Source organism: Antedon bifida, chromosome 7, assembly GCF_963402885.1.
Source record: "Antedon bifida chromosome 7, ecAntBifi1.1, whole genome shotgun sequence".
In the NCBI taxonomy this organism is placed as follows: Eukaryota; Metazoa; Echinodermata; class Crinoidea; order Comatulida; family Antedonidae; genus Antedon; species Antedon bifida.
Genome location: NC_136232.1, coordinates 2,330,026 through 2,347,592, shown reverse-complemented (window position 1 = coordinate 2,347,592; position 17,567 = coordinate 2,330,026). Strand labels below are relative to the sequence as shown.

General features: G+C 32.5%; 1 protein-coding gene across 1 annotated transcript; it reads left to right on the top strand.

The window, feature by feature from the left end:
* Positions 1-717: 717 nt before the first annotated feature.
* Positions 718-14,398, top strand: LOC144847540 (zinc transporter ZIP12-like). The gene is made up of 13 exons (XM_078703953.1): positions 718-1,040; positions 4,453-4,716; positions 5,982-6,189; positions 6,392-6,468; positions 7,205-7,333; positions 8,066-8,240; positions 9,048-9,217; positions 9,659-9,823; positions 10,452-10,541; positions 11,014-11,068; positions 11,322-11,474; positions 11,678-11,865; positions 12,218-14,398. Exons 1-13 carry the CDS (start codon positions 780-782, stop codon positions 12,353-12,355), a joined length of 2,073 nt encoding a protein of 690 aa, XP_078560079.1. The 5' UTR covers positions 718-779; the 3' UTR covers positions 12,356-14,398.
* The last annotated feature ends 3,169 nt before the right edge of the window (positions 14,399-17,567 follow it).

Genomic DNA, 17,567 nt, shown 5'->3' with positions numbered 1-17,567 from the left:
ACATAGGGATTACTTAGTTAAAATTAATTTTCATAAAATCAACAGAAACCCTTTAGAAATGTATTATGAAGATTCGATAACTATTAGTAATAATAATGACAATGATGATGATGATAAATAATAATATCCTGGATTTATAATTAAGCTGGCTTTATTTTTTTTAAATACACAAAATAGGGCCTACTAGTTACACATAAAAATATTATATACTATGATATATGAAAATACATCTAGTAAAAAAGGATACATTGGAAGCATTATACAAAAGGCCTGACAGAGCACAAGTGCATTCTCATCAGTCTTAGGCACTGATTTATTGTTGATAATTATTTTATTACGGGCTTAAATGAATACAACAAATATAAACGTGGAATTGAAATCACGTCATGAGTTTATTGCAGGACGGTATGGTACATTTAATAATTCAAAATCTATCCACGATGTTGGTGTGTGTAAGACTGACCATGGTCCAATCCAACGATTGATCTGGTTGTGCTGTCCGCATGTTTTGTCCCGCTAATTTTTTACAATAGGCCTATAATACTTCAAGGACAACTCTTGAGGGAGTTGTATAATTAGACAAACTCTTGTAGATTGTTCACATAACAACGTTGTTAATGATTGGCTGCTTACGTATTTGTGACGGTTGTATTAAGGATAACATTTCTGGAACGTTCGGCAATCTGCTTTTGTCTGCTTCTTATGCAAATACGAGATAAAATCTGCATGACTGAACCTTATCAGAGTGTGTTGCACACAGTACGAAACTGAACTTCAAAATGGCAACCAAACTTTTTTTTCGTCTCGTGTGCATTGCGCAGATACTATCAGTGATTCGATCTGAATATGAAATACACACAGAAGAAGACCATCACGACGCATTTGACTTGTCTAAAGATTATATCAAAGAATTAGAGTTACAAAATGAAGAGCACTCTGAAAATATTACGACAGCTGGTGTGTCTTTGTTAGTGGAAAATATTCTAAAACGTACGAATTGTTCAAACCAAAATGGCATGACTGAAAATTCTTGCAATGAGGTAAGGAAGAAAACTATTAGTATTATAATTAATATTTGTTTTATTTTTAAAAACAAAAGTAAAATGAATGAATAATTTTACAGCTCCCTAATATATAAGTTTGAATATAATTTTAATGTAGATTGTGTAATGACTGTTTAAAATTGCCACTTTGGCTCGTTGCTTTGGGGTGTTGGGGCGATCGAACTACCTGTACATCCGGTCCAATTAAGCTGATGTCATTGTCGTTACCACTATCTACCATTCACGTTACGGGTTCTTTCCAGAACTTTAATACTTATTAATAAATTAATAGAAATAGCTTAATAGTAAATAATTAGAAATTATAGTCGTAGAATTAAATTCGAATTGAGGCCTACCGTTACTGTAATATGGAATAATCGTGTAAATTTAGTTATGACGTACTTTAAATTCAAACACGGAAATGAAGAACAACAAAACAAACGTTGAATAGTATTAAATGTAGCTGTTCGCAGGCTTGGTGTTTCGATGGAGTGTTAGTAATTAGGTCTATAATTGCTTTGGTGTTTCATGCAAACAAAATTATTTGTACTATTTTACCAGTAGGCCTACTATCAGGGAAGAGTGAAATTTCCCTGGTACTATTTATACAGACACAATGTTTGTGACTCAGACTGGTTATTGTGTTCGAACAATTAAGATATTGTATTCCGTGGCCGGGTTAAGTAGATGTGCTCTCAACACTGGATCTTGGCCGTTTTTTGAATTTCACATAACCTCTGATAATTTTTATGTATATGTACGCTTTGTATTTTTATTCATAAGTCTTCGCATTAAATGTTTCCATGACGTGTGTTTTTTTTAAATTTATTGTTGATTTTCGAACACACGATCTCACATAGTTAAGTGTCTTCGTTTCAATGTTATTCATTCAAAGGTAATTTGTTGTCAGGTTGTTGTTAGGTATAAAAGAAGATCCGCTACAGTAAGCTCGGCTTTATGTCAATAGCTTTTATGTGTCATGGAGCTAGAAGTATTAGTGACAGTAATCTGTCTATAATACTAATTAATACTCCTGTACTACGTAGACTCAACGTTAAGTAGGTAACCTGGACTAGTATAGACAGCATTTTAACATTGTCCGTGACTTTTCACGTTGATTAGGCTACCTTGTCTACCAGCCATGAGGAAGGTCTATGGCAGTCTTCTTCCTCTCCTAATATTTTATTTTTAAATCTATCTAGCATAACTATCACTTACCGTTCTCTTCTTGTTTTACCATCATATCTTCCTTCTATCATAATTGTCAACAGTCCTTCTCTAATTCTATGTTCTATTTTTAGTTTTGCTGCCATTATATGCCTCTTCTCTCCTATCTGCATGTTCTTGTTCCTTCTGTATTGAATTTTGTCCTCTAACTTACTATCTTACTGACATGTTCTAATCCAGTGTATTTTTCCTGTTTCCACAATGCAACGCTTAGCCTATACCAATGATTTAACCATATTATTTTCTTGCTTTCATGCTTGCCTTATTTATCAGAAAGTGTATGTATTTTGAAAATTGTCATTTTTTCATTCTTATCCTTCTTATTATCGTTATCGTAGACATCAACGAATTTTATACTACAGTAATTTCTTGTTTGTTTGTTGTTTTTTTAATGTTTAACCATTTGAATGTAGGCTTACTGTACCCTACATAATAACAGCTTATTAGATCTATTTAATTATGTAAAACCGCCAATCAAACAAGAAACATGAAATGCATAGGCCTATTTACATTTGCAACATACTTGTAAAAGAATTTCAAATTATGTTTTTTAATGGTTCTGTCAGTGAAAAATATGCTGGTATAATTGATATAATTGTTGAATTATGTAATTTTCTTTTTTAAAAAATCCCCAAAGAAAGCATTCTATTTTAAAAATCACTTTTGTTTCTTTATTTTAGAAATCTAACGGTTAAGTCACTAGTAAATGTTATTGTACAGGAAATAGCCAGCCATTAAGAAATTAACATTTTGTTTTGCACATAATATTGTTATGCCCTACATAAATAAAGTCTCCCTGAGGAGAGATCAACTCTAAATAGACCTATTTTTTTTTGGAACACGGAAATAAAAAAACACAATCCAATGCTTTATTACTTATTTTAGAGTAGGTGGTTGTTGCGGCATGCCTGACTGTACAAAATAAACATATGAGTTATAATAGAAGTTTAAAGATGTTGGCTGCATCTTGCATTTTGAGATTTTACATTATACAAAAAACAATTTTCTTATTAAAATTGTCTTAAACGATATAGGCATTTTGTTGAACATTCCGATGTATTTTATTAATATGTATGTTCAATACATTTTATTTATAACTCGAAGCTGTTATTACTGATCATGAGAAAGACAAATATTGAGCGCTGTTTACAATGGCAAGATAATGCTGTGCAAATTTGTACCTCTTGTGTATTTTAAAAACATTTTAGACTTCTGAACGCTAAGATGGAATTTTATGTTGTGCAATTTTTAAATTCTTTTTTTTGGGTGTATTTTAACATATTTTAGACTGTTATAATGGTCTCTTAAATAATAATTTGTTGTTCGTTTTGTAATTTCTTGTGTATTTTAACATATTTTAGACTGTTATAATGGTGTCATAGAAGATAATTTGTTGTTCGTTTTGTAATTTCGTGTGTATTTTAACATATTTTAGACTGTTATAATGGTGTCATAGAAGATAATTTGTTGTTCGTTTTCTAATTTCTTGTGTATTTTAACATATTTTAGACTGTTACAATGTTTTCTTACTCTTAGATGATAATTTGTTGCTCTTTTTGTAATTCCTTGTCTATATATTTTAACATGTTTTATTGGTATTTGTCTATCATGACGAAATTGAATTTTTGAATTGAATTGAATTATCATAACTGTCTCAGCACACAACAGAATATGAAATAATATCAGTAACGAAATTAGATTAAGTAATAATTTATAAATTTCAAAAGAAAAGTTTATATTATTGAATACAAGAACAATGTAAATATATGTTTATTTGAAAATTGTATAATTTGTTATCATATTAAATTTAATTATCACTTGTTGTTTTATCAATGATTTATTTAATAATATCTTAAAATTGTGAAATTTTAGTCTTTTTTCACTATAGAGGGACTCCCAACTTAAAGCTTGCTTGCTGCGGCGTCGTCCCTTTTCCACTTATATTTCTTGCATTTATTTTTAATATGTTCATTATTGGTTGTATATTTATTATGTTACTCTGTATTTTGCTCTATTATTTGTGGAAATAAATTTTATTATGATTACTATTACTAAATTGGTATGGGCTATGGGATTTCAATGTCATATTAATCCTCCAAAAAATATTAATGAATAAAACTGGTTCAATATATCTTATTTGTTTCCTCCAAAATTAAACGATTTCTATTTTATTTGTATTTAGTGCTTAGATCCCGTTGATTTGTTCAATATTGTTGGTGCAGATGTTGCCTACGGCTTGGACGAGGACCAGTATGAGAAGGTATCTCTTGTTATCTTGAGCATACTTTCAACGCATTATGCCACTTGTGTGACAAGCAACACATATGACCAACATTACGTAACACTCACTGGTGGCAACCAAAATGTGGACAAGCTCGCTGAAGATGATTTTGAGTCGATTGTGCAAAATGTATCACGTATTTATAACGCTGATATTTATTACAAGGTATTTATAGAAATTATATAATACCCAGTTATCACCAAAAAAGGTGATTGGTTCCCACTACTAAGCAACGCAAGTAGTTTGTCAAATCATAGTAACATAACTCCCGCTTGTGATTAGTCAAGTTACTTGCGTTGCACGTAGTACGGCGTTGCGTCATAGAGTGGGAACAAGCCTTTATACTTATCACAATACCAACCACAACAGTGTAGTGCTATAATTTATTTAGGTGTAGATTGAAGAATAAGTTTTAAGTTTTACTAAAGTAAATTTTAATTTAGACCAGGGCTGCTGTCATACTAATCATGTTGGTCCAACACACAGTGACCAGTGGTCTGGAACTATAACAGTAGATTTTGCTTAAGTTTGTAGTTATTGTCGTTTTCGCGCCGCGGCTTTAGCCAACTATATTCCCAGAGGACATAAGCATTCAGAAGCAGTATACGTATGAAACGCCATGTGTGCCAAAATATTTGCCTTGCTAGAACATCGACTAGTTAAGTCTAAAACTAGTCCTTGATTAACTTAGTCCATGGACTAGTTCAGCGAACTATGATGTGTCATTGAATACTGGAGTTCGTTTGGTAAAACCTACATTGTAAAACCTCTGGTTGATTAGCGAAATACAATGCTATTATAGCACGTTTAGGTTTTGCGTTTTGAGAACATTTTGTATGATCCATTGTTTGACTAGGTCAACTATTTGTGCAAGAATTGTTGTTTCACATTTTCAACTAAAATTATCAATCCGTGAATATACCATAGTATTTCATTTATAAATAAAATTTGAATAAACATTTATAAATTTTTATTGTATTGAGCTCTTTTAGACGATCTAAAAAATTAGAAAATTAATAATACATTATTAGACATGCAGTTTAGAAGCCAGAGCACATTTTACATTTTTAAACAAAATGGTAATATATATAAACAACAATTCTTTGGTTTTACAACAAATGGTTTTAGTATACATTATTCAACAATTCTCGAATCATAAAAATGGTCTTTTGGCTTTCGCTGTGAAATCCGTTCATTTTGGATCGTCACACCATGAAATCAATGTTACTGTATGTAGACCAACCTATTTCTAAACATGTAGGAATTAGTTTCTTAATATTTAGAAATAGATTGTTCATACAATGTCCATGGTGCGTTAGATGTATTAATTAAACAATTTATTTTTTTTATTTCATTTAATTGCAAATTAGTGTATACTACTTTAATATGATTGGTATATTTTTCTTTTAAATTAAATTTGTTTTAATTAGTGTTTTACGGCTGAGGATGTGTTTGATCATTTAGTAGCAAACCACACAGTTGGCGCAAAAACCTCTGAAGTACAGGAACTATCAGCTCTTGTCATTTACAACCTCTTCAGGGGCTATTGTATTGGAGAACCGACGGCCGTTGATCCGGAATCATTCACTGACGAACTATTCGAAATGTACGCAGATGATGATGTCATTACAGAAGAAGGTATATCATATTTAGCAAACCCCTGTCTACACTATCAAACTTTATTTGACAAAAAAATGTGATGTGCCCATATATGGACACGATGAGGTCATATCACTACCATATTTGAGCAGTCACACTTTTTGGTCAAACTATTTGAAATTATCAAACAAAGAATTTCAATATTTTATATTTAAACTATTTAAAATTATTTTATTACTAGGATTTGAATTAATGTTGGAAGCTCTAGAAATTGGTGAAATAACAGAAGACCATGGAGATGAAGATGCAGGGGAAGATGTAAGCATAGCTATTAAATTGAATCTAAATATATTCTAAATATATGTAAACAACTATTACTTTTTTTAAATGCCCCAATGCCTTTCAATTACTTGATTGGTTGGAATTGATGATATTTAAAATCTACATTATATACATGTAAATGGTATTCTGAAATTATGAATATTCATTTTGGTGTAGCCCAGGTCAAGTAGACCAAGTAAGTAATTAACCAATCATATATTTACCAAGTACCACCTGGAATTGTTTACAGTCAGTAACGCCCTGACCCTCGTACCTTACTCATTCCGTTAATAACCATGTTATCTACGAATCTCGTGTACAACATGTTTTGATTGGTCGTTTTATTATGTTTATCGGTATAGCAAACAAATGGCCACCGGTATCTACTTGATGGATTGCAAACAAAATAGGCCTATTCTTTTCATGTTGGCCTACTAAATATCCATGGATTGTACTAACAATATCTGACGTTTGCAACATTATTCCACGTTAAAATGTACAGATCTCACCATTTATAATTATTTTATTGGACATAATGAAATATTTCCCTTTAAAATTAAGTTGTTATTGTCATACAAAATGTGTGAATAGAAAGTAATATGTTGAAAATCACTGAATAAATCTATTAATTATGTAAGTCTGGTGCTTGCATCAGTAACATTTTATAGATTTGAGTATTTTTAAATGCACAAATGTCTGTGTTCAACTTGAAACGAAATAATTATTTTATTAGGATGGACATAATCACCGAAAGAGGAGAGAAACCGATGACGACGATCATGATCACGATGACGACGATCATGATCACGATCACGATCATGATCATGATCATGGCGATCATGACGAGGATGAACATCACTATGTAAGTGTAATATGTATAAGAATATGTATAAGTATATGTATATCTACCCGAACACGAACTTTATAGAATAATGACAACTGTCAAAAGTACGTTTTTAATCAATTTTTATCGTCTTTTTATTTCCATTTTGTTACTTATTTTATATATTTAAATTACTTTTTTTTGTTTTTTATTTAAATGTAAAATAACGAATGCAAATATGGTTTTAAAAACATCAAAATCAATCATTTTATGTATATACAGCAAATGTTTTTATTACAACTACTTTTAACGTTGTAACATATAAACGAGAGGAAAAAATATGCTTAAAAAATATAATATTTATAACAGAGTATGATAATAAAAGTGGGACGAACTCACACAAGACAAAACATTTATATGCATATCTTACGGCCGCCAACAACATAAGGTCGGTGGCGGTGAACACTAGGCTAGCATGACTTAGTGACGTCATTAGTGCGGCTCCCGGACCACCACCTGAAAACAACATTTTTCTTCAGTCATTATTTATCATCATTGATTACGTCAGAGTTGGCCAAACTAATCAAAACACATATTAATTTCAGATTTGTATTTTTTTCACAATCCACTAGGCCTACTATTAATAATGTGCAAATCCTGTTCGTGAACTTGTTTATTGTTAGTTGGGTATTTAAGGTTTATTAAACTCAATGTGCATTTGCAATTCAATTTAATCTATCCGGATTTAATTGAGATTACTGCGTATTGTAGTGTTACAGTGGAGAGAATTTGTTGGACATATTTGGGATTGATCACGAGACTGGACTACACAGAGACGATCTGCAACGAATATGCCCGGCGCTCCTACAACAAGTTTTGTCGAAGTCTTGTAAAGAAGTCCATGAAGAACACCCAACAGAAGAACCGGAGGAGGACAAAGGAAAAAGTACGATTTAAATATAATTTGATGATTTATTTATTTATTTATAGAAATTCGACACAATAGCAATACAAATACATCAATATTCATAGAGAAAAAAGAGACATAGACAATGGAACAATTATGATTTGATTGATTGATTGAGAATTGTTGTTTGCATTCATCGAGAAAAGACAGTAAAGTCTGCGGTACACCATGATTCATAAAGAAAAATTGAGAACGTGTCGACGTTTCGACCATCTGCAATGTCAATGTGGTGTACCACAAAATGACCTTCATTGATTGTATTGTACAGAATATAACAAAGTACATAAATAAGTACATAAATAAGTACATACATTCTCTTTCGATGACTTTTCTCACAAAATGTTCAACACCTGAAATATTTAATTTCAGATCCCTTTTCGACGTTATTTCATTTTAAATAATAATATTTCAAAATACTCCGTTTAATAAAGCTCTATTTTATTAAGCTCTATTAATTGATGGTAGTAGCTGATTAATTAATGGAATATGTATTTTTATAATCTTTTTTCTCGTTTTTCGTGTTTGTATCGTTCCCTTTTTGTAAGTGTTGAGGGCTTTCATGCATGTCATCCTCGGCTGTTATGAGTCAAACAAAGTTGAAGAAAAAAATATCTGACGTTTGCAACATTATATCCACGTTAAAATGTACAGATCTCATCATTTATAATTCTTTTATTGGACATAATTTTTAAAAAAACATAATCCACTCGCATTGCAAGACGCCTGAATTGATTCAGTTTTATATAGATTAAAAAAAACACCATATTATTTTTTGTATTATTTTAGAATGGGCTATTGCTATATCATCTGTGATAATTATCAGCTTATCATCTTTAATGGGCGTCTTCATTTTCCCGTGTATTGGTAGAACATCTTATGTATACGTTATCCAGACTCTAATAGCACTTGCAATGGCGACTCTTTCTGGTGATGCAATTTTACATCTTCTACCACAAGTAAGTTGTTTTGTTTGATTATCTGAACTAAAACAAACGAAATTATATTAACGAAATACATGAGAGATTTCTAGCATACATAATTAATTCTGTTAATTAATAAACGCGTCACCTCGTTCATACTGATGATCCAGTAAATTTAACTTTCGGAATTACCCAAGCTAGCTCTGTTTACATTATCAAAATATTGCCCAAATACGGTAGTGACATGACGTCTCTTATGGGCATATCACATTTTTTTTGTCACATGAAATGTGATAGCCTTTTTCAAATTGGTGTCCACCACTCGGCGTTTCGATTTTTGTCTGTAAACTAGAATCTCAAATATTATACGTATGAAACGCCATGTGTGCCAAATACTTTTTACCAATATTTACTCGAAATGGACCTAGAGTAAACTACCCTCAATGCTACGCCGTTGTATTTTATATGTTCATGTAGGCGTTTGGTTTGCACGCACATGGTGCAGACGCTCATGACGATCATGAAGATGAAGGTGACCACGGGCCTCTGAGTGAGGAGCTGGAGTACATCTGGAAGGGACTTGTTACTATGGGGGCTATCTATGCATTCTTTCTTGTTGAACGAATAATGGGAATGGTGGTGGTAAGTTGTATACAGTATTTGTATTTGTTAGTTATTCCACTGACCTTTCGAGCTAAAATAACTATTGTGAGGCATTTGATTAACAGCCAAAATGCTTTAAAATGTCTTGACACGTTTCGAGAAACTATTCTCATCATTAGAACAGAAAACAACGCCTAAAGTATTTATTTGTATTTATAAATTTGAAAAAAGGTACTATCTAACGATCGTTAAATAGTGCGTGATATTGCACGCCAAGACAGGAATTTATTTAGGTGTTATATAATTTGATGTTTTTTTTCAATCACAGCCTTTTATTTCGATTGTTATTAATCGATTATTAGGTCTTTATAGATCCTATTAGTTTTCAAACATATTTTTAAGATAAACACATTCGAATATCAATTTATCATGAAACGTGTGTTTTAAATGAAGTAGAAACGTTTGTAAAAATGTTCTATCTAGCTGCTATTAGAGCACTGAATGTACGAGGATGATGTGGCCTAGGTGAATTAGAACTCACCGTCTTTTAAGAATGTGTGCCGCTGATTTAAAAGCGTTCAAATAAATTTGAGTTTACTCCCAATATATAAATGGCATAACAACTACTTTATATTATAATATATTTTGTAACGTTTCTTTTTCCAAGATGGAAAGACGAGAAAGTGCACATCATCACCACCACCACGGAGAATTTCCCTTGAAGAATAGCAACAACGTCAGTAAAGTAGGGCCTAAGGTTTGACATGTTATTTACTCAGACAGCGGTCTTCCTTATTCAATAATCTAGTAGTATATTCATTCGACGGATAGTTCTTTCGCTGTCCCATTTGAGTGAGTGGCCGGGCGGTTAACACATTGGAACCCGGGGTGGAACCGTAAGATAGGCAATGGTTCGAGCCTCACTCGCTCTATGGTTCTGGTGGTAGAACACGTCTTCTCTAACCATAGGTCCAGTGTACTCAAAATGCAGTTAAATACTCCTAGTACATCTTTTCAGAAGTGAGGGCTAGTTTACACCGTCTAACTGATCATATTCCTTTACGTTGTGCACTCTGGTAGAACAGTCTTCGACTGAAGAGGTTTCTTGTCACAATCATTAAACACTTATTATAGGCCTACACAGGAGAGATGGGTAGACCTAAAATTGATTTTGTCAGAGATACAGTTCTATTCTAGATCCAAACTTTAAGTTGTTCATATTTTTACAGGATGAAGACGAGTTGCCGGTAATTTCTAACAAAGAACAAGAAAGTTTATGCAAGAGTAAGTTTAAAATTTTCACCGATCACCATAAAGCTCTGTCTACACTTTAAAAAAAATGTGATGTGCCCAAGTATGGTAGTGATATGCTCAAATATGGTAATGATATGACATCATCGTGTCCATATATGTGTAGCTTAAGTCAACAAAACAGTTCCTGTTTTCTTGTCATATTCTTGTTGTTATTACCTTTATAGTGTAAGAGTTATTGTTTTGTTGTTGATAATCCTAATAAATTAAAATATTTTCTCTTTAGGATTTTCGTCTGTAGCCCTTATGATTCTTATTGGCGACAGTGTTCATAACTTTGCTGATGGTTTAGCAATCGGTGCAGCATTTGCTCTGTCTATTGGCGCTGGTGTCTCGACAAGTGTCGCTGTTCTTTGTCACGAGTTACCTCATGAGTTTGGTAAGAAATTTAACTGAACTACTAGTAGGCCTACTCTAATAAGTAGATCATCCGTCTATGCTTAAAGTTGTGCTTCAACGGAATGAAATGATTCCTTTGAATAATGCCACGTCCGGTATTAACAATGTAAATATGGCTCTACTGTATTTATTTTCAACGGATTCAACATTTAACAAAAGGACAACATTGTTTTCTGTTAATAGGCGACTTTGCTGTTCTGTTAAACTCCGGCTTGAAATTCAAAGAGGCTTTGATACTTAATTTCCTGAGTGCATTGGCTGCGCTGGCCGGCGTGTGTGTTGGTTTACCGATTGGAGAGAACACTGAAACTCGCCAATGGATCTTTGCCGTGGTTGCAGGCATGTTTCTATACGTTGCTTTGGGTAACATGGTAAGTGCAGGCTATTCTTTAAAGGCCTACCTTTTCGGTACTTCTTCTTTCTATATGATCCAGAGCATATTGTCTGTTGGTTTTTTGTTTTAAAATGTTGTATTTTGTTAATCTGAGGCGCTTTGAAGCTAGTGGTTCCACCTTGTAAGGCGCCTCTTTGTAGTATACTGAACAAAAAAACAAAACAAAAAACAGATTGGCACAAAATCTTACACTTTACTATATATGTAGCCTACAACTTGTATCTAACCATCTTCAATATCATGTGATTTGCAAGTCTTTTACTACAAGCCAACCACTATGATGGCCTTAATGACTTATTTATCACTGAATTAATATTTTGTTATATTAGATGCCAGAACTGATGAATCCTGGTGTACAGTCGGGCAAGTGGTGGGTGTTCCTGTTACAAAACATTGGCTTTATAGTTGGTACAGGCATTCTACTTGTCATTGCTCTTTATGAAGATGAGATAGCAATTGACGTATAGGAGACTGCCGCAAACAAGTGCAGTGCCGCTGAGGCTGAGAGCAAAGATTAACTAGTATAGAAGCAGTTGATTTTGTAGGGAAAAATAGAAGAAACTTAGATTATTAGGCCTACATATTTAATTAAAGATATATTGTCCCCCTAAAAAAATATTTTCAAAATTTTGTGTTGAATATGCCATTTTAATGTCACATTCACTTTGACCAAAAACTCAATCGAAAACAAATTATTTACTTGAAAAAAAATTTATTTTAACTGAGCAAAAAATACTTTAATTGTTTGTCAAGCAATGGTTTTTGGTTAACATTTACCGTTTCTTTTGACTTTTTATAAGTGAAATAATTAAAAAAACTGCAAAATGGGCTATTAAAAGTATGATTTTATAAATATGATGATTTTGGGGGACAATGCATCTTTAACAATGAAATACCAAAGTATATATAGTTAGAGACATATCAAGTTATTTATAGATAATAAATTGAAATACTTAAAAACAAAACGTAATACATTCTTTATGGTGAATAACAATAATAATCTGAATTATATAATTACAACAGTATCCTGCATTGGATTCAATCAGAGAAGAGTGAATTTCACTCTTCTCTGATTCTATCTTGTTTCAATGTTTTGGGTAAAGAATGCCAACTTGAGTTATACTAAATGAATTTGTTTAGCGACAAATTATGAAGGAATCCAATCGATGGTTAACAAATAGCGAACCAAAGTTTTAATTGTAATTTCTTTAATTATAATAATTGATAATTAGACAATCTGTATTAGGCCATGTAAAAAAAAGATGAGTTGTGAATTGTTCACTCCTACGTACGTCCGAATAGTAGGCCTACCGTGATGATTTTGTTTCCCATGTCGATGAACTAAGATTCTGTTGTAGTAATTTAAACGCACTTGAATGAAATACGTCACCAAGGAACATCTACCTCATTTTGTACCTTCAGTGGTCTACAATTTTAAAGGAAAGAAGGACGACCAACAACCTTTTTCTTACGTGGCCTTATATGATTATCGTTTTAATGTATATAACTGCATTGATACTCTATTTTTGATAATTCTATTTTTGATAATTAAAGAATGTAGTGTTAGTTAAATCTAACCATAGTGTTAAGGAAAATCCAATTCTATTTTGAAATTTCTTGTATAATAATCATAATAGATAATCTGTATTTAAACATTTTAAACAATTTTAATCTTTATCTTCATGTAGATGTCAAACTGTTTATCGTATAATTATTTTATAATAAATAGAAAAACACCATGTCATAAACAAAATGGTTGAGGAAATATTTAACAAAATGTATTAATTAATATATTCATAGAATAGAATTGTTTTTTCTCAGCAATTTTACAGTACTATATTTATCAGAGAAGAGTAAATCTAACCCTTCTCTGATATGTATTTAAAGGCCCGTTCCCATTGGTCATCTACACACGAAGCGAAACGTCAGCGTCAAATTGCTAAATTCAAGCAAATTCACGACGCATGGAGCAATCGCAATTTCCGTGTTGAAGTTGAAAATCGACTGATTCCTACACGTCACATCCGATTCAATTTTACACTTGGCGAGCGGCGTCTCGCTTCGCGTGTTCAGTGTGCACCGGCCTTAAATAATGTACCAACATAAGTACGAGTCAGGTATACCAGACTCGTACTTATGTTGAACTTGTCGGTTTATGATGGAAACTATTTTCATTATGAAGACGCCGTTTCAGAATGTTGTATTGAAACATATCTACTTTATTTATTTAAACAAAACCTTGATTAGTCCTAGTATAAAAATACCTTGATCTACACTGTAGATAAAGATTCCAATATTAATATATCACATGTCTTCATCGTCATGAATAAAACAAATTGTAATGGCTAATGATTGACAAAACATAGAAAGTCTCCATGTTTGGTAAATTAGTTTAAAACGTATCGAATATTTATTAGTCTTGTAAACTAGAATATTATTAGGCCTAGATCTTTCAATCATAATCAAAGCGTTAATTTTTTTTATTAAATGTGTTTTGCTTCTCTTTGAAATTGTTGTCTTTGATCTTATAGTATGACTATTATTGATTACCGACATATTAAATTAGAAGAACCTATGCTTTGCAATCGCTAGGCCTACATAGATAACCATGGCGAATTTCACCGATGAAGTAATGTTGAATTTTACAGCTAACTGCACTGAATTTATCTCTCAACCAGTGGATTTTGGAGACCCATGCTATTGTATATTACTTTTGTTCGGTTTAACCGGTTTAATTGGAAATGCAATTGTCATTGTTGTTATCGTCAGTACGAAGACTCTTCGATCGAAGATGACGTATCAGTTAGTGTGCAACTTAGCGATTTCTGATTTGATATCATCCGTATTTATGATTCCCCGACCAGATATCTTTTATGACCAGAGCCTTATAATGGAGATTGTCTGTCGAGTGTACGGTACGAATTTCCCGTTCTGGACGTCTCTAGCCGCGTCTGTGATGGGACTACTAATGATAGCTCTGGATCGATACTGGGCAATAGCAACTCCCTTTAAGTACAAGTCGATTGTATTTTCTTCAAAGCGATATATTCTCTTAATGTTTCCATGGATATATGCCGTTTTGGTTCAAATGTTTGGTTGGTTTATTAGAAGGGTTGATGACTGCGGCAAGTGTCGTGAGATGTTTAGCTGGCAGTACGCGTTACTTTTAATGGGAATCCATATATTCATATTTACCTATATAGTTCCTATCACATGCTTGCTGATTACGTATCATCGAACAATACAAGCGATGACCACTATGACACAAAATATGGACAAGTATCAACAAGGTAAAGCTTCTGAAACGCTGAAAAAAACAAAAATGAAGATGACGTGGGTGTTCTTTGCATTGACCGTTTTCTTTATAATAACTTGGACTCCTAACCAGGTCTTGCTTTTATATTATACCACGATGTATAAATTGGATTACACTACCAAACCTGAGATATATACCAATATTTTCACATTGATCGCCTTTACCAACTGCCTTCTTAATCCATTTGTTTACGCCTTCACTCAGAATACAGTCAGAAGCAAATTGGGCATTAACTGCAAGAAAAATTAACAAAAACACAAACCGATTAATAGGTTTGACATCGAGGGTGTACGGTTGTCAAGAATGCCATCTGAGATAATGACCGTATTTGACTGTGACATTTCTTCTGACTTCTGAAATAGAAGAAACTTAGATTCTATATATATAAATTTATAATAATAAATGTATGGGCCCTTGGGGGATAAAATTAAAACCTTTAGATATAGTATTATACTTTGACAATACTGTTAATACTCATTAATCATTTTTGGTCGCCGTTTGAATCGCAAATTTCTTACTGTGAGTGTGGGTACTGTTGGATATATAAACACATAGGCCTATACAAATAAACTTGATTACTGTGAGTGTGGCTACTGTTAGATATATTAACACATGATATACAAATAAACTATATTACTGACAGTTGCTTCTCAAGGTTTGTATTAATTATATTACATAATTAATCAACAATGAAATACCAAAGTATAGCTAGAGACATAGAATGAATAAATCGAAATACTTAAAACAAAACGTAATACATTCTTTATGGTGAATACCAATCATAATCTGAATTATATAATGACAACAGTATCCTGCATTGGATTCAATCAGAGAAGAGTGAATTTCACTCTTCACTCTTGATTCAATGTTTTGGGTAAAGAATGCCAACTTGAGTTATACTAAATGAATTTGTTTAGCGACAAATTATGAAGGAATCCAATCGATGGTTAACAAATAGCGAACTAAAGTTTCATTCGTAATTTCTTTTATTATAATAATTGATAATTAGACAATCTGTATTAGGCCATGTCTGTATACCGGCCTATTCGCCGTTTGAATCGCAAATTTCTTACTGTGAGTGTGGGTACTGTTGGATATATAAACACATATACAAATAAACTTGATTACTGTGAGTGTGGCTACTGTTAGATATATTAACACATGATATACATATAAACTATATTACTGACAGTTGCTTCTCAAGGTTTGTATTAATTATATTACATAATTAATCAACAATGAAATACCAAAGTATAGCTAGTTAGAGACATAGAATGAATAAATCGAAATACTTAAAAACAAAACGTAATACATTCTTTATGGTAAATACCAATAATAATCTGAATTAAATAATGACAACAGTATCCTGCATTGGATTTAATAAAACACATTTTAATGACCAATGATTGACAACACATAGAAAGTCTCCATGTTTTGGTAAATTAGTTTAAAACGTATCGAATATTTATTAGTCTTGTAAACTAGAATATTATTAGGCCTAGATCTTTCAATCATAATCAAAGCGTTAATTTTTTTTATTAAATGTGTTTTGCTTCTCTTTGAAATTGTTGTCTTTGATCTTATAGTATGACTATTATTGATTACCGACATATTAAATTAGAAGAACCTATGCTTTGCAATCGCTAGGCCTGCATAGATAACCATGGCGAATTTCACCGATGAAGTAATGTTGAATTTTACAGCTAACTGCACTGAATTTATCTCTCAACCAGTGGATTTTGGAGACCCATACAATTGTATATTACTTTTGTTCGGTTTAACCGGTTTAATTGGCAATGCAATTGTCATTGTTGTTATCGTCAGTACGAAGGCTCTTCGGTCGAAGATGACGTATCAGTTAGTGTGCAACTTAGCGATTTCTGATTTGATATCATCAGTGCTTATGATTCCCCGACCAGATATCTTCTATGATCAGAGCCTTATAATGGAGATTGTCTGTCGGTTGTACGGTACGAACGTTCCGTTCTGGACGTCTCTAACCGCGTCTCTGATGGGACTACTAATGATAGCTTTGGACCGATACTGGGCAATAGCAACTCCTTTTAAGTACAAGTCGATTGTATTTTCTTCAAAGCGATATATTCTCTTAATGTTTCCATGGATATATGCCGTTTTGGTTCAAATGTTTGGTTGGTTTGTTAGAAGGGTTGATGACTGCGGCAAGTGTCGTGGGATGTTTAGCTGGCAGTACGCGTTACTTTTAATGGGAATCAATATATTCCTATTTACCTATATAGTTCCTATCACATGCTTGCTGATTACGTATCATCGAACAATACAAGCGATGACCACTATGACACGAAATATGGACAAGTATCAACAAGGTAAAGCTTCTGAAACGC